The 17,664-nt window shown below is 50.8% G+C and overlaps 1 protein-coding gene across 2 annotated transcripts in view; it reads left to right on the forward strand.

The window, feature by feature from the left end:
* The first annotated feature begins 1,846 nt into the window (after nt 1-1,846).
* The window catches only part of PARVB (parvin beta), a 141,128-nt gene continuing 125,310 nt past the window's right edge, over nt 1,847-17,664 (forward strand). The window contains exon 1 of one of the 2 annotated variants that reach the window (XM_023221788.1): nt 1,847-2,037. In XM_023221788.1, coding sequence (XP_023077556.1) covers nt 1,926-2,037 — 112 coding nt within the window. In that variant the 5' untranslated portion in view covers nt 1,847-1,925. Of the gene's footprint in view, nt 2,038-2,705; nt 2,801-17,664 lie in introns of those variants that run through there. The other variant, XM_023221791.2, reaches the window with a different exon arrangement.

Raw genomic sequence — 17,664 nt, forward strand, 5'->3', positions numbered from 1 at the left:
CCAGGACACTGCAGTGTCCTCTCCCTGTCTCTTCTGCCTCGTGGGTCTTCTCTTCCTTTACTGAATGGAAAAGGGCATTTGATCCTTGTTCCAGGTCAAACGTCCCTTCCCTGCAAGCCTCCTCTGCCCACCCACAGCACTTCTCCCCCCACCCCATCCACACGGTCCCTGTCCCTCCCCCATGCTGGCCACACTACATGGCCACTGTGTCCTGTGACCATGTTCTCCTTGACCACAAACTCCTGGAGGACAAAGCTCTGTGCCCTTGGTCTTCACGCCCTTGGTCTTCCTCCTTGACTGAGGACTGGGCCTGGCACCAACTCAGCCAACAGAAGCATTTACTGCATTGGGGGGACTGGGGGCCAGCCAGCACAAAGGGAGACAGAAAAACCATCTCAACCCACACACCCGGAGCTGAACCCTCTTCTCCCCAGGTGCCACCCTCTACTAGCACCTGTCTCTGCTGAGTGACCCACCACGGCCTGGCAGGACACTCAGCCTTCCCTCCTCCTACTTCATTTTTTACTTTTTTTGAGACAGAGTCTCGCTCTGTCGCCCAGGCTGGAGTGCAGTGGCATGATCTCTGCCCACTGCAACCTCCGCCTCCCGCGTTAAAGCAATCCCCGTGTCTCAGCCTCCCAAGTAGCAGGGATTACAGGTGCCCACCACCATGCCCCACTCATTTTTGTATTTTTAGTAGAGATGGGGTTTCACCATGTTGGCCAGGCTGGTCTTGAACTCCTGACCTCAGGTGATCTGCCTGCTTTGGTCTCCCAAAGTACTGGGATTACAGGCATAAGCCACTGCACCTGGCACACTCCTCCTACTTCTTCAAGACTGGGGCTTCTGGCTGTGAGCATCTCAGAAATCTGTTTGCTTCGCTCCTAAGTCACCGTCCCCCTGCCTGTGCCATCTCCATCTCCAGCACCTGCTGAGCAGCCATCAGCCAGAGGCAACGCCTGTGACATCACAGCTCAAAGCCCTGCCTGGATATCTAGGCTGGGCATGGTGGCTCACACCTGTAATCTACTAAATTGGGATTACACCTGTAATCCCAGCTACTCAGGAGGCTGAGACAGGAGAATCACTTGAACCTAAGAGATGGAGGTTGCAGTGAGCCGAGATTGTGCCACTGCACTCCAGCCTGGGCAACAGAGCAAGACTCTGTCTAAAAAAAAAACAAAAACAGCCTTGCCTGGCCTCCCTCGGGATGAAGCCTTTTCCTCTGCTTCCAACACCTGCGAGGCCTGCCTCCCCTCCTCTCCCCCTCCCTGGCACCCCACACTGTCCCCAGGGCCTGCTTTTCTGCTGACCTCATGGTACCGGCCTGCAAGCCATTTCCTGGGGCCTCCCCATCGCCTCTTCCAGAAACAACTCCTGGAGCTCCCCTTGGAGGTCAGGCCAAAGACCTGTCCCCCGCATCGCCCTCCATCCTCTAAGCTCCCCGTGGGTAGGGACAATTCCCAGTTCAGAAGGGCTTCCCCTGCCCTGGGCCTGGCTCTTGGCAGAAGCTCTACAACAGACTGGCCACGTTCGTGTGACTTGATTCTCTCCGACTTTCAGGACGTCCTGAGGCAGCACCCACGTGGCAATGGTGTCTGTCGCGCTACCCCCTGGATCCGGCACCACTAGCGGAGCCGAGCGGAACCCAGGGCTCCAAAGCGTGGGGAAAAGGCTGCGCCGTTCCCGGGGTGGCCCCACACCCCTTGTCTGAGCGTGAGCGGCGGCGCGGGACGGAGACGGCTCCGCCTGGGACCAGTAGGCCTCGGGCATCCGGGCCGCCGGGGCCGCGCTCCAGGCCAGGGGCGGGGGCGGGGGCGGGGGCGGGGCGGGGGCCGGCGGCGGGGCCGCGCCCTCGGCCACTCCCCGGGGCGACCAGGCGGCTCCACACGCGCTGCGCCAGCCGCCGGCCCCACGCGCGGCCCATGTCCTCCGCGCCGCGCTCGCCCACCCCGCGGCCCCGCAGGATGAAGAAGGACGAGTCGTTCCTGGGCAAGCTGGGCGGCACCCTGGCCAGGAAGCGGAGGGCGCGCGAGGGTGAGTGCGCGCCCGCGCCCAACGACCCCCTGGGGACCTGCCGGGCCGCGCCCGCCCTGGGCCCCCAGAGCCCCACGGGGCCGCCCCCGCCGGCCCCCCGCCCGCCCCCGCGGCTGCGCGACCTTCGGGATGGGCCAGGCCTATCCCGTAAGCACCGGCCGGGACCTGGCGCGTGGGGCCGCGGTGGCCTCGGGAGTCTGCCAAACGCGCGTGCGGGCGCCTGCGCGGCGGGGACCTCGGGCCACCGTGCGGAGCCCTCGCTTGCTCCGGCCGCCGGGCGTTTAGCTCTTCCCTGGGCAAGCGGCATCGCCAGCCGCGCGGGGTGACCGTTCATTCCATGAGCAGTGACACTCACGTGTGCAGGGCACGCTGGGCAGGCATGGCCTGGGGGACCCGCGACTGGTTGTTGCGCGGGCGCCCTGCAGGGTGCGGGACTCGGGGCGTGCAGGTCTGAGACCTGGGAGGCCTGCGAGCAAGGGTTACAGAGATCGCATTAAAATTTAAGTTTTTATGGCGTTTAGCAACCTCGTACGTTTTAAAGAATTTGAGAGTTGCAGGGGATAGTCTGATGTCTTTAAGTGTACCGCTTGCCCAGGGCCTCCTGGGAGATACATTCTTGAATTTTCTGCTTGGGTGGGGAGGTTCTGCCCCTGGGACCGTGCCCTATAGTGAGATTTCAGATTGGTGAGACGTGCGGGGAGCTTACAAAGAATGGAGGTGGGGAGCTGCTGTGGAAAGGCAGATGGAGAAAGGCCGGCCTCAGGTGGGTACCCGGGAAGGAGCCCTCCCTTAGTGGGTATGCAGTACGGTTTTCTTTCTTTCTTTCTGTCTGTCTTTCTTTCCGTCTTTCCTTCTTTCCTTCTTTCCTTCTTTCCTTCTTTCCTTCTTTCTTTCTTTCTGGCAGAGTCTCGCTCTGTCGCCCAGGCTGGAGTGCAGGGGCGTGATCTCGGCTCACTGCAAACTCCACCTCCCGGGTTCACGCCATTCTCCTGCCTCAGCCTCCTGAGTAGCTGGGACTACAGGCGCCCGCCACCACGCCCGGCTAATTTTTTAATATTTTTAGTAGAGACAGGGTTTCACCGTGTTAGCCAGGATGGTCTCGATCTCCTGACCTTGTGATCCACCCACCTCAGCCTCCCAAAGTGTTGGGATTACAGGCTTGAGCCACCGCGCCCGGCGGCAGTACGGTTTTCTTAAACCACTTGGGCCTGACATATCCCTGGGAACTCTTCCCGTGCCTGCAGGGATTAGTGTACCCCGGGCTGCAGGTCCCCCATTCGTTTCTTCCCTGGGAGTCTTGTATTCCTAGGGATGTGTGTGCTCTGGGAACACATGTGACAGATTTGCCTCTAGGCTTGTGTGTGCCCCCATGCGCCTGCTCCCCAGGTTTTGTGTACAGTGCAGGGAACGCTTGGTTCCCCAGCCATTTTCTCCCAGGGACGCCTGTGACCCCAGGGGTCTTCCCACCCGTGATCCTGTTCCAGGAGGGCAGGGTCTTGTCCCCTTCAGGGGTCTCCTGGCGGAGAGGCCACTCTTCTCTCAAGCCTTACACTGGACGACCCACTGTGGCTTGTATTAGTTGGTGTTTGTCACCTCTTCTAAATGACATGATTAGTGGCTGTCACCCTTCTCTCTGTCATCTCTACTGTTCTTCCATGCAGTCATCAGCACCCTCACCAGAAACCATTTCGGTTCCTCTTTATGGCTTGCAACAATTATAGACGCCAGTGACACTCCCCTCACAATTCAGCCCACAGCCTGTGGTGCGCCTGCCATGGGCCAGGTGCTGCTCCGACCCTAGGAAGGAAAGAGTGGGGGCGGGGTGCTTGCTTTCGTGGAACAAGGAATGAATAAGACAAGTGGTGCTGTGATGACATGCCCCAGAGCACATAGAACAGGGCGATCAGAGCCAGGGGAGGCCTCTGAGGAGGGGACACTTGAGTGGAGGCCAGAAGGAACCAGAGGAAAGTCTTTCATAGAACGGCAAGGAACCGGAATGTTCTGGGCTCTTACAGCTTTTTTTAGGTGCCGTTTACGCTGTCGGAGTAGGAAGAACACACACCCAAAGTAATGGACGGGGCCCAAATTCCAGAGTACACAGTGCTTCTCCTCCTTACCTGTATGAATTGATGTGTGCCTAGAAAATTCAGGCCCAGCCTGGTTTAATTCAAATGCACCAAGAATTCCAGTAGCGGGAAGCATCCTGTGCTGAGTAGAACGGGCGTGGAGGCAGGAGGAGGAGCAGGAAGCTGGACACTGCTGATGCTGCTTTTGCTGGGGGTGAGCTGGGCGCCCTGCCTCGGTTCTCAGGGTTGGGCTGCCTGGCAAACAGAGGGCCACAAACCCTCCTTGGATCCAGGCGCAGGAATTGAAGGACAGGCTGGATTGGGAAGGGTTTAGCGGCTTCTGTGTGGTCTCCTGGGAAGTGGAGGAGCCAGGAAGACGGAATAATGAGGCCTTGAATAATTGAGAGTTGCCGGTAATTCTGCAAGCCCGTTTGCCTTGGCAACATGTGCTTCTGGCCACTCTAGGGTGAGAGAAGCCCCTGACCCTGACTTTGGGCCATCAGAGCTATGCTTAGTTGCCTACCAGAGAGTGACTGGGTGCTTGGGAGGTTTCCACGACCCTGCCTGCTGCACCATCGGCTTCATTTCCTCCTTTGTTAGAAAGTTGAGGGTGGATTCGGGAAAGCGGATGTGGCTCCGATGTGTTCCTGAGTTGAGGACTCTAAGGGAGGAGGGGGAAGCTGGGGGAGGGGGCGGGTTCATCGGTGAGGTTCCAGCTTCAGGCAGGGGTGTGACAAGGCACAGAGGGACTTTTGAGAGGGATGGTTGGGGATGAGTGACCTGGCCTGTTCCAGGGGAGAGGGGATTAGGAAATGTGGGGCCATGGGGTTTGGAGGAAGCAGTGCAGGAAGTGTCTGAGAATGAGCTTCACAGCGGGCGTGATTAAGGCTGATGCGCCACGGGAGGTGTGTCACGTGCTGGCCCGGGTCAGAAAAGAGAACTGTGATTGACTGTAGGCATTCGCAAAATGGAAGGGAACGCCAGAAACCCCCAGGGCTCCCCACAGAAGCTCTGGGGACATGAAGGACAGTGTGTTTCAAACCTGGGTTCAGCTTTACTGGGGCTTAGAGGAGCCCGTGTGGAGGGAAGACCCCCCAACAGCACACAGGGTTCCTCACTGTGCCCATGGGATGGGAGGCTCCGCAGGTCCCGTGGGCCAGGACAGGGGTCAGGGACAGCCCAGCAGCTGCTGGAAATCCTCAGAGGCGGATGGCCCGCCCCGGCCAGCAAGGCCCTGCATGGAAGAGGTTGGGTGGAGTGCTCCACGCATTTGCCACAAGAGGCCTGTTCTGTGCTGTGCTAGGCCCTGGAGGTTTCTCAGTGCCCAGTGGCCAGGGTCAGGTTTCTCAGAGGAAGCTGAAGCCAGCAGGGCCAGAGCAGCCAGTCTGGAGGTTCTGTCCCTCTTTTATGAGCAATACATTCAGGAAGTTTCTATCCCCTGATTACCTTAAAAAAATATGTGTGGGCCAGGCGAGGTGGCTCATGCCTGTAATCCCAGCACTCTGGGAGGCTGAGTTGGGTGGATCACCTGAGGTCAGGAGTTCGAGACCAGCCTGGTCAACATGGTGAAACCCATGTCTACTAAAATTCCAAAAACTAGCCGGGCATGTTGGCACGCACCTGTAATCCCAGCTACGTGGGAAGCTGAGGCAGGAGAATCGCTTCAACCTGGGAGGCGGAGGTTGCAGTGAACCGAGATTGTGTCACTGCACTGCAGCCTGGGCAACAGAGCGAGACTCTGTATCAAATATATGTGTGTGTGTGTGTGTGTGTATATATATATATTCACATATATATTTACATATTTTTTAAAGAAGTTTCAGGTTTACAGTGAAATCCAGCAAAGAATACAAAGTGTCCCCACCTATCCCTTCTCACCTCCATCAGTTCCCCCAGGCTATGTGGTAGAGTCATGAGCCAACATTGAGATATCATTGTCTCCGCAAGCTCATAGTTTACATTAAGAATCGCTCTTGCCGTTGGACATTCTGTGGTTCTGGATGGATGTAGAGTGACATGGACCCACCATTACAGTCGCCTCTGGAGGAGTGTCGCTGACCCCAGGTTCCTCTCTCTGTTGCCTGTGTATCCCTCCACTTCCCCAAACCCCTGGCAACCACGGATTGTTTTTTTGGTTTGTTTGTTTTTTTTACTATATCCATATTTTTGCCTTTTCTAAACTATCATATAGTTGTGATCATACAGCATACAGTAACGTTTCCAGATTGGCTTCTTCCACTCAGTCATGTACATTGAAGGCCCTTCCATGTCTCCTCATCGCTTGGTAGCTCATTCCTTTTTAGACTGAATAATATTCTGTTGTCTGAATGTGCCAGTTTGTTGATCCATTCACCTGCTGAAGGACATCTTGGTTGCTTCCAAGTTTTAGCAGTTATGAATAAAGCTGCTGTGTACCTCCGCGTGTGGGTTTTTGTGTGTAGATAAGGTTTTAATTCATTGGAGCTCGATGGCTGGATCGTATGGTAAGAGCGTGTCTCGTTTTGGAAGAAACTACCAAACTCTCTTCCAAGGTGGCTGTGCCACTTTTATTCACCGGCGGCGTACGAGAGTTCCTGCCGCTCCGCACCCTCGCCAGCATTTGGTGGTGTCAGTGTTCTGGATGTTGGAGTTCTGATAGGTGTATCGTGGCATCTCGTTGCTGTTTCAATTTGCATTTCTCTGATGATGTATGAAGTGGAGCATCTCTTCAGATGTTTATTTGCCATCTGTGTATCTTCTTCGGTGAAGTGTCTGTTAAGGTCATTGGCTCATTTGTATTTTATTTATTTTTATTTTTATTTTATTTTTGAGACAGGGTCTCACTGTAGCCCAGGCTGGAGTGCAGTGGCACCATCCTGGCTCACTGCAGTCTCAACCTCCTGGGGCTCAAGTGATCCTCATGCCTCAGCCTCTGGAGTAGTTGGGACTACAGGCACATACCCCCATGCCCAGCTAATTTTTGTATTTTTTGTAGAGATGGGGTCTCGCTATGTTGCCCAGGCTGGTCTCAAACTCCTGGGCTCAGGAGATCCACCTGCCTTGGCCTCCCAAAGTGCTGGGATTACATGCGTGAGCCACAGTGCGCAGCCTTGGCCTATTTTTAAATCTGCTTGTTTGTTTCCTCACTGTTGGGTTGGAAGAGTTCTTCATATATTTTGGATACAAGTCATGTGTTTTGCAAATATTTTCTCCCAGCCAGCGGCTTGTCTTCCCCTTCTCTTGATCCTGATATCTCCTAAGCATTTGATGTAGAAATAGTGATTAATGAGCAAGATATTGAGACCTCATCAACTAGATCTAAAGAAATCAGTAGGCCAGACACATAATCCCAGCACTTTGGGAGGCTGAGGCAGGTGGATCACCTGAGGCCAAGAGTTTGAGACCGGCCTGGCCAACATGGGGAAACCCCGTCTCTACTAAAAATACAAAAATTAGCCGGGCGCTGTGTCTCATGCCTATAATCCCAGCACTTTGGGAGGCTGAAGTGGGCAGATCACCTGAGGTCAGGAGTTTGAGACCAGCCTGGCCAACATGGTGAAACCCCATCTCTACTAAAAATGCAAAAATTAGCTGGGCATGGTGGTGCACGCCTGTAATCCCAGCTACTCAGGAGGCTGAGGCAGGAGAATCACTTGAACCCGGGAGGAGCTTGCAGTGAGCTGAGATCATGCCGTTGCACTCCAGCCTGGGCGACAGAGTGAGTCTCCGTCTCAAAAAGAGAGAGAGAGAGAGAGAAAAAAAAAAGATAGAAATCACTAGGTAGCTGCGACATTGAACTGAAGGTTGAAAGTATTAAGTTTCTTTGTGGACTTTAAATAACCTTTAGGAGAGAAATCTCAAGGCCCTAAACCAGCAACTGATAATTTCCTTCAGGGTGTCCATCTTTTACACAGAGCCATCAGTTATGTAGACGGTGGGTTGACCCCAAACACTAAGACGCACCAGTGAAGGGAGGTGAGCTGTGGCTCAGGCCCCACTCAGGATGGTTCGAGGGGCAGGCAGATGCGGAGAGACTGATCCATGGGAGTCTTACCACCCAGACTTGGGGTTTCGGGCCTCCCTGGAGGAAGTGGTCCTGGCTGAGTGTCTAGGATGGCTGGAAATCAGCCCAGCGATGGGGAAGGGGCCCCTGAGGAGACCCCCAGGAAGGCTCCCAGTGGCTGAGCCACGGTGTAGCCTGTGGGCTGTGGCCAGCCCTGACTGGGGACCTGAGAGGTGAGCAGCCCTGGTGTCCTACAAGCACGGGAGCTTGGAACCCTTGCTGGGGTTTGGCAGGGGTGGCCGATTTCAGTGGGGCTTTAGGGAGTGGGGAATGGACAGAATGGGGGAACGGCGGGGAGGCAGGCACACAGGCAGGAATGTGGCGTGGGGCAGAGGCCACGCCCCGAGGAGGCGGCGTGGGTGGATGCAGGCGTGTCGGTGATTTCCACACTGTTTTCTAGCCGGCTCCAGCCCCTCTGATGCTGACCTTCACCAATGAAGGAGGACCCAGATCCTTGTTTGTGGGAGGGGTGGGAAAGGATTTGCAGGGAGTGTGGTTTCTTTTGGACGATTTTTCAGACTCCTCATTTCTAGGCCCTCTGTGCTCACATGACCCCTCCGATGGTGTCAGGGCTGGTGGAACGGTGGCTGTGGCGTGTCGGGAAGGCCAGCAGGCCTCCTAGCCAACGCAAAGGGGGAGTGGCTGGTCCAAAGTTGGGGGATTTGGCAGGTGAGGGACCAGGGCCGTGGTCACTGTGGTTTCTATGGGGAAGAGGGGATGGTGGAGGTCCTGTTTGGAGCTGTTGTGTTGTGAGGCTCTGTACAGACCCTGCCAATGAAGAGAAAGGCAATTCCACACCCCTTTCTCTAAATCCAGACCTCCTTCGAGCAGAGGCTGCCTCCGGTGGGGGATGGACAGCTGTTGGTCTGAGAAGGAAAGGCACAGTGAGGTCACCGTGACGCTGCCCAGCGCCTGCATGGGAGACACTCCCCGGGGAGGTGGGTGGAACTCCCTGGAGACCATTTTCCAGTGAGGGCCTCTTTTCTCTTGAGCTGAGAGGAAGTGGGTGGCTCAGCTACATTTCCTTTGATTATTATTCTGACTATAATCTTCAAACCCTAAATTTCTCATCGTATGTTCTGCCCATGCATTCTGTTTTCTGGGGCAGCAAAGTCGACCTGCACCATGTGGGTTTTTTTTTTTTTTTTTTTTTTTTTTTCTTGAAGGCCTCTTAAGAGCTCTCGGAAACTCTGCTTCTGTAGAAAAGGTAAAAGCACTGCTTGGCCACAAGTGATGACTCTTCCCTGCCTTTCAGGGCTGGCTTGGGGAGGAAGGGCAGGTTCTCAGTGATTCTCCCAGCACCTTGGTTACAGACCTTCCAGCAGAGTCAGATCACCTTGGCAACCCCACACTCATCAAAGGGGCTCTGCCTTGATTCCTGCCCCACCGCTGTGGAATCAATATTGATTGCACATCCTGAAGTTGCTTACCCTCGCGCTCCCTGTCCAGTCAGAATAATTAAGGGGTGTTTATTGGATGTAAGTGGGTTCATCCCTGCTGTGAATATGGATTTTAAGTGCTCCATTGGACCGATTCCTCCCTGCTGTGGTTGGCACAGGGCAGGCACCTTTACCTAGCCATTTTCTTCTTTTCAAATACGTGGTTCCATCACATAAAAGATATACCCTACAAAAATGTCTCTGCCTTAGCTGTACATGTTACACTTTAGTTTTCAGGTGACAAATTGGTTTATCTCCTAATATATTTGCTATTTATTGCATCACATAGAGGCTGCAAAGCAGATTTGGAGGACATTATAAGCATATGTTGGCTCAGTGGTGGTAATCTGCTTCTCCATACTAATTGCTGTCTTGATAAAAGAATGCAGACACAGTGCAATCAATCCTAGAAGTATTCTGTGGCTTTGCATCATTGTGATACCCCAGGCTGACATATTCAAATGACAGCCTTCCCCCTGGTTACAAGAAAAGAGGGAATGAGTGGCAGTTTTGGTCTTGTCCGGTCTCGAGGGCTCCCAGCATCTGGGGAGTAACTTGATCAGCCCTGGGAAACCAGCGGAGCCTTTTACCTCCTCTGATGTTCTGACTAAGAGTGTCTGGGCTGTGGGGACTGAACACACCCTTTGAGGCTGTGTGTGTTAAAGCTTGGGGGCCCATTTCAACATTTCTAATATGGGAAATTGTGGGCAGATCCCAGCTCTGCGTTTCTGAGCTGCTGAGTTTGCCCTGGTTCAGAGAATGCCCGGCGGGGTGGTGCAGCCCGCCTCCTTGTGCCGGATCTGTTGCTTCTTCTCTCTAAGCCTGTCTTCCTTATGGTCCCTTGTGGAGCAAAGCAGCACTTGTTGTGTGAGGAAGTGAAGCCTTATCAGCAACTGAGTGAGCGCTCAGTCAGAATTTGTTATGGATGAATGTGGATGACTGGAGGCATTGACACAGACTCCAGACTCCAGAGCTGGGATGTGGTAAAGTAGAAGTGGCAAGTCAGCTCAGTTTAGGACAACTGCCTAACCCTGTGTTGAGAAGGATTCTTTGGCTGAGTCTGGGCTTAGGGAAAAAGAATGCTGGGACCAGTCAGCCAGACTAGCAGTGTGTTTGGAGGGTTAGTTGCTGTGTGGCTGTCATCCCCAGAAATGAAGCCTTTTCCAGGTCTAGTGCTGGCTCATTTCAGCAGCACTGGCTGCTTTATTCCCATTGAGTGTCACGCAACAGCTAGTTGGCTGTTGGAAACAAAAGTTGTGTAAATCCTTTAAGATATTGCAATGAGAATGTTGGTATCTTAACTCTTCCCCTTGCCATCTATGACTAGGAAGCATCCCCAATACTATATATATATATTTTTTTTCTGAGACAAGAGTCCTGCTCTGTTGCCTAGGCTGAACTACAGTGGCATGATCTCGGCTCACTGCAACCTCTACCTTCTGGGTTCAAGCGAGCACATCCCGCCAATTTTTTATATTTTTAGTAAGGACAGGATTTCATCATGTTGGCCAGGCTGGTCTCAAACTCCTGACCTCAACTGATCCGCCCGCCTCGGCCTCCCAAAGTGCCAGAATTACAGGCATAAGCCACCACTCCCAGCCCCCAATACTCTTTTGAGGTATACTTGGCTGAGTAACCCGCTTTGTGTATGCGGAGAAGCAGGTGTTTCCGAGCTGGAATTCCTTGTACCCAGAATTTGAGGGCAACTCAGATGGGCACCAGGAGGCATTCTTGCCTTCCTCACCAGCCTGTGGCATCAGAGAACATTTGGCAGTCTCTGAGTGGGAGTTCTTTATGCTTGCCTGTTCGTAGTTGGAGGCATGCTCCTTTAAGCTTTGCCATTTGAAATGATGAGCTTGGTTTTGGTCTTTGAACCTTTACCTGCCAGCCACCCACAGTCAGTCAGTAATGTTGATTTCCCCAAGCAACGCCATCTTAGGAATTTCTTTGCTTGTTCTCTTACAAAGTCATGCATTACTATACTTGTTTTCTTTTGAAAAATTACAATTTCACAGAATCTAGCCTTGAATGTTAAGCTATTAAAAAGTTAAAGAGGGAGTGAAAATTTTGGCACTCCTAGGGCCTGCGTACTTTGCTTGCTCCAATCCAGACACTCCCGGAAGCAGCTGTCTCAGCAGAGCCCTGTCTGCCCTTGTTGTTTTCTGCTTCTCAAGTTACTCCAGACTCCAGGGAACTAGAAATGACCAGGCCCCACTTTACACATGAGGATAGAGTGCCTCTGACAAGGCTGGAGAAAGAGGGAGGTCCGGGGCGGGGCCTCATGCACATATGGTGTTCAGAATTTATTTTTGCTATAAATGGAATGTATATATATATGAATATACAAATAAAAATATATAAAGAATATATGTATAAAGAATATAAAGAATACTTCTAAAATTGATTGTATTGTATCTGTATTCTTTTACTGCAACAGCAATTATATTATAATTATAATTATAAAGAATATATATATTCTTTATACGTATATTCTTTATGAATATGTATTTGAGATGGGGTCTTTATGCATATATATGTTTGAGATAGGGGTCTTTATACATATATATGTTTGAGATGGGGGTCTTTATACATATATAGATGTTTGAGATAGGGGTCTTTATGCATATATATATTTGAGATGGGGGTCTTTATACATATATATATTTGAGATGGGGGTCTTGCTGTGTTGCCCAGGCTGGAGTGCAGTGGCTGTTCACAGGCCAGATCATCAGACACTGTAGCCTTGAACTCCTGGCCTCAAGGGATCCTTCTGCCTTAGCCTCCCGAGTAGCTGAGACAACAGGTGTACACCACCATGGCCAGCTCTTAAGAAACATCTGGCTCAAAGCTTAATTTGAAGTGTTTTCATCCCTATCTTTTTTCTTTTTGTTTCAAAATTAATAGAATTGACCCTTGAGCAGCACAGGGTTAAGAGGCACTGACCCCCCCCCCATGCAGTCAGAAATCCACATGTAATGGTTTTCTTTTTTTTTGAGACGGAGTTTCGCTCTTGTCACCTAGGCTGGAGTGCAGTGGTGCGATCATAGCTCACTGCAACCACTGCCTCCCAGGTTCAAGTGCTTCTCCTGCCTCAGCTTTCCGAGTATCTGGGATTACAGGCGTGCACCACCACGCCCAGCTAATTTTTGTATTATTAGTAGAGACAGGGTTTCACCATGTTGGCCAGGCTGGTCTCAAACTCCTGACCTCAGGTGATCCTCCCGCCTTGGCCTCTCATAGTGCTGGGATTACAGGCCTGAGCCACTGCGCCCGGCCACCATGTGTAACTTTTGACTCCCACAAAACTTAACTGCTGATAGCCTGCTGTTGACTGGAAGCCTCGCTGATAACATAAACAATTAACAATATTTTGTATGTTCTATGCATTATGTACTGTATTCTTACTATAAAGTGAGCCTGAGGAAAGAAAATGTTATTAGGAAAATCATAAGGAAGAGAAAATGCATTTGTAGTCCTGTGCTGTGTTTATCGATGCCGCACGTTTACAACGTGTGTTTACAAGATGAATGCTCTGAAATGGCCGGCAACTGCAGCTGCAGACCTCACCCTATCATACAACATCTCAAGTATTCAGCTTCTTGGAATGTCAGGCTTTTCTTTTTCTTTTTTAATTTGAGATGGAGCCTGGCTGCGTTGCCCAGGCTGGAGTGCAGTGGTGCGATCTCGGCTCACTGCAGCCTCCGCCTCCAGGGTTCAAGCTATTCTCCTGCCTCAGCCTCCCGAGTAGCTGGGATTACAGGCGTGTGCCACCATGCCTGGCTAATTTTTTTGTATTTTTAGTAGAAATGGGGTTTCACCATATTAGCCAGGATGATCTCAATCTCCTGACCTTGTGATCCACCCGCCTCGGCCTCCCAAAGTGCTGGGATTACAAGTGTGAGTCACTGTGCCCGGCCGTCAAGGCTTTTCTCTGCTTCTTGGGAGCACTTCCAGCATCACAAGTGGCTCTCTGTGTGGGTCCCGTGGTGTTATTCAAGGTTTATGGTATTGCACTAAACATGATGAAAGATATGTGAGAACCCAAAGAGATAACTTTTTTTTTTTTTTTTAACTATGATATACAATTTACTGGAGTGGTGAACTGCTCATGTGAAGATAATTAACATCAAGTAATGTTCTAAGCAATGCATTGTTTTAAGCAATGCAATAGCAATAGGAGGTGGCTATTATTACAGTGGTGTGATATGGACTGCAGTTAATTGTATGCAGTTATTATTAAATACTGCATCTTGGCCGGGCGCGGTGCCCCACGCCTGTAATCCCAGCACTTTGGGAGGCCGAGGTGGGTGGATCACTTAAGGTCAGGAGTTCGACACCAGCCTGGCCCACATGGTGAAACCTTGCCTCTACTAAAAAGATAAAAATTAACCAGGTGTAGTGGTGGGTACCTGTAGTTGCAGCTACTCGGGAGGCTGAGGCAGGAGAATCACTTGAACCCAGGAGGCAGAGGTTGCAGTGAGCCAAAATCACGCCACTGCACTCCAGCCTGGGTGACAGAATGAGACTCTGTCTCAAAAAAACAAAAAAGAAAAAAAGAAAAATAAATACAATAAAATAAATACATAGGTACTGCATCTTTACATTTGTTTACCTTTCTCTCAACTGTGAACACAGTCTGTGTTTGTGTATGTGTAAGTTTTGATACATTTTAACTTTTTATAGTAGATTTATATGTATTTTATGGTGGCAAATAATAAAATAGACTAGTATCTACATATATTTTATGCATTTGTCATGTATCTAACTTTTTCTTAATTTTTAAAAATATTTCTGGGCTACGTGGTTTGCAGTTTTTTCAAATTGTCACAAATCTCCAAAAAATTTTCCAGTCCGTTTATTGGAAAAAATCTGTATATTAAGTGGACTCATATAATTCAAACCTGTGTTTTTCAAGAGTCAACTGTAATGTCTTTCAAAGTAAAATCTAAATGAGTTTATTCTTGATATATATAAGTTTAATAGAAGGAGTGTGGTGGCTCATGCCCATAATCCCAGTACTCTGGGAGACTGAGATGGGAGGATCACTTGAGCCCAGGAGTTCAAGACCATCCTGGGCAACATAGGGATAACCCATTTTTATTAAAAATTAAAAAAAAAATCAGGCATGGTGGCGCACGTTCGTGGTCCCAGCTACTTGGGAGGCTCTGGTGGGAGGCTCGCTTGAGCCCAGGAGATCAAGGCTCAGTGAACCATGATTGCGCCATTGCACTCCAGCTATGTGACAGAGTGAGTCCCTGTATCAAAATAATAATAATAATAATAAAGATAATCTGAGAAGTGAGGGTAAAAGTTAAAAGAAGATTAAAAACAAAAACAAATGCTTATAATCCCAGTACTTTGGGAGGCCAAGGTAGGAGGATCGCTTGAACCCAGGAGTTTGAGACTAGTCTGGGCAATATAGTGAGACCTTATCTCTACAAAACAAAACAAAACAACAACAAAAAAAGAAAAAACAGCTGAGCATGGTGGCACCTGCCTGTAGTCCCAGCCTGGCCAACATGTAGATGGGCAAACACCGGCTCAGAGAGGCTGGAGGTCATTCTGCCAGCAGGTGAGATTTAACTCCAGGTGGTGTGGCTCTTCATTGCCACTGACCCTGCTAAACTGGAAGAATGATTCAGATGGGCGTTGTCTTCCCAGCTGGCTCCTAGTAAGCTGATATCATTCCTGGCATTTAGGCTGCACTCAGCCCCAGTGTTAGGAAGATGCGCTAGAGGAGACAAATTAGATCCTTTTTGTGCTGAATGAACTTGTTGGTGTTTATAGAAAGAAGACAGAACTCTAGTGGCTTCATGCTGCTCCAGGACCAAGTCCAGATACTCGCCAGCCACCCAGCGCCTGTCCAGTCCAGCCCAGCCCGGCGCAACTCCAGCTCCCAGCTCTTCTCCCTTGGCCTGGCCATGGGGTCTTCGTTCACTTTCTGTAGTCCCATGATCTTCCTTGGTCAAAGCCCTCATGCCCGTTGTTCTCTCTGCTCTGGCAACTCTGCCCTATTGACTTAAATGTCGCGCCTCCAGCAGGGTGGGGGCTCCTCTTTGTCCATTGGCACCATCATGTCTCTGCATTCCGTTTCAGATTGCTGGCGTGGTTCCTGTGTTCCTGGGGTGTGGTGTGTTCCCATTTCACTGGGAGATAGTGATGACCATTTACAGTGGTCGTCTTTGTGTGATGACCCAAAAATACACAAATCTCCCATTTCACTGGGAGATAGTGATGACCATTTACAGTGGTCATCTTTTTGTGATGACACAAAAATACACAAATCTTTGTGTATTTGCCCAGCAAGCAAGAGGCAGTCTGGTGTAGTGGTTAGGGTGACTGCTCTTGAGGCCAAACTACATGGGCTTGAACTGATCTTTCTGGGACCTGGAGCTGTGACCCTGAGGAAGGTACTTCCGCACCCTGTGCCTCAGTTTCTTCTTCTGTAAAGCGTACTTAACTCATAGGGTCATTAGAAAATTGAGTGAGTTATTAAAGGAAATGTACTTAAAACTGGACCTGGGGATGGGCACGGTGGCTCACACCTGTAATCCCAGCACTTTGGAAGGCCGAGGCCGGTGGATCACTTGAAGTCAGCAGTTCGAGACCAGTTTGGCCAACATGGCCAAACCCCGCCTCTACTAAAAAATACAAAAATTAGCTGGTCGTGATGGAGCGCTCCTGTAATCTCAGCTACTCAGGAGGCTAAGGCAGGAGAATCTCTTGAACCCGAGAGGCGGAGGTTGCAGTGAGCTGAGATCACACCACTGCACTCCAGCCTGGGCGACAGAGTGAGACTCTGTCTCAAAAACCAAAAAATAAAAAACAGAAAGGCTGGACCTGGTCAAGCCATTGAGTGGGAGAAAATGTTTGCAAAACACATGTTTGGTAAAAGACTGGGGTCTAGGAGACAGAAAGAACTCCTGCAACTCAAGAATAAAAACATAGCCAGCCGGATGCAGTGGCTCACGCCTGTAATCCCAGCACTTTGGGAGGCCGAGGCGGGCGGATCACGAGGTCAGGAGATCGAGACCATCTTGGCTAACACGATGAAACCCTATCTCTACTAAATATACAAAATATTAGCCGGGCGTGGTGGTGGGCGCCCGTACCGTAGTCCCAGCTACTCAGAGGCTAAGGCAGGAGAATGGCGCGAACCCGGGAGGCAGAGCTTGCAGTGAGCCGAGATCACGCCACTGCACTCCAGCCTGGGCGACAGAGCGAGACTCCGTCTCAAACAAACAAACAAACAAACACCCACAGCCAACGCAGTAAAAGATTAGGTAGATAAAAGGTTTGAACAGACATGTCACCAAAGAAGATTGACAAATAGCCAATATGCATCTGGAAAAGTGTTCCCCGTCACCGACCACCTGGGAAATGCACATGAGAAGCACAGGGAAGGCCCTGCAGACCCATGGGAAAGGCTGGAAGATGTGGTGAGAATAGGACAGTTGCTACTCACACAAGCTAGAGGGATGTGCAGTGGTGTGGCCACTGAGGAAATCAGCTTGGTAGTTTCTTTTACAACCAAATAACCATCCTTCCTATGACCCAGCAATTCCAGTAAATCTTAGATAGATTTGCTCAACAGAAGTGGGAATCTATGGCCGGACACAGTGGCTCACTCCTGTAATCCCAGCACTCTGGGAGGCCAAGGCAGGCGGATCACCTGAGGTCAGGAGTTCAAAACCAGTCTGGCCAACATGGCAAAACCTAAAAATATAAAAATTAGCTGGGCATGGTGGTGCATGCCTGTAATCCCAGACACTCAGGAGGCTGAGGCAGGAGAATCGCTTGAACCCGGGAGATGGAGGTTGCAGTGGGAGCCGAGATCATGCACCCCAGCCTAAGCAACAGAGTGAGACTCTGTCAAAAAAAAAAAGCAAGGAATTTATAAGAAGACTGTACAAGAATGTTAAAAAAGTAGGCATCTATAAGAAGACGGCTTGTACAGGAATGTTCATAGCAGCTTCATTCATAACAGCTGGTACTTGGAAACAGCTTGGGGACCATCAGTAGGTGAATGGATACACGGACAGCAATAATTGACAGGATGGAATGCTCCTGGGCAGTGTCA

Source organism: Piliocolobus tephrosceles, chromosome 19 (genome assembly GCF_002776525.5).
Source record: "Piliocolobus tephrosceles isolate RC106 chromosome 19, ASM277652v3, whole genome shotgun sequence".
In the NCBI taxonomy this organism is placed as follows: Eukaryota; Metazoa; Chordata; class Mammalia; order Primates; family Cercopithecidae; genus Piliocolobus; species Piliocolobus tephrosceles.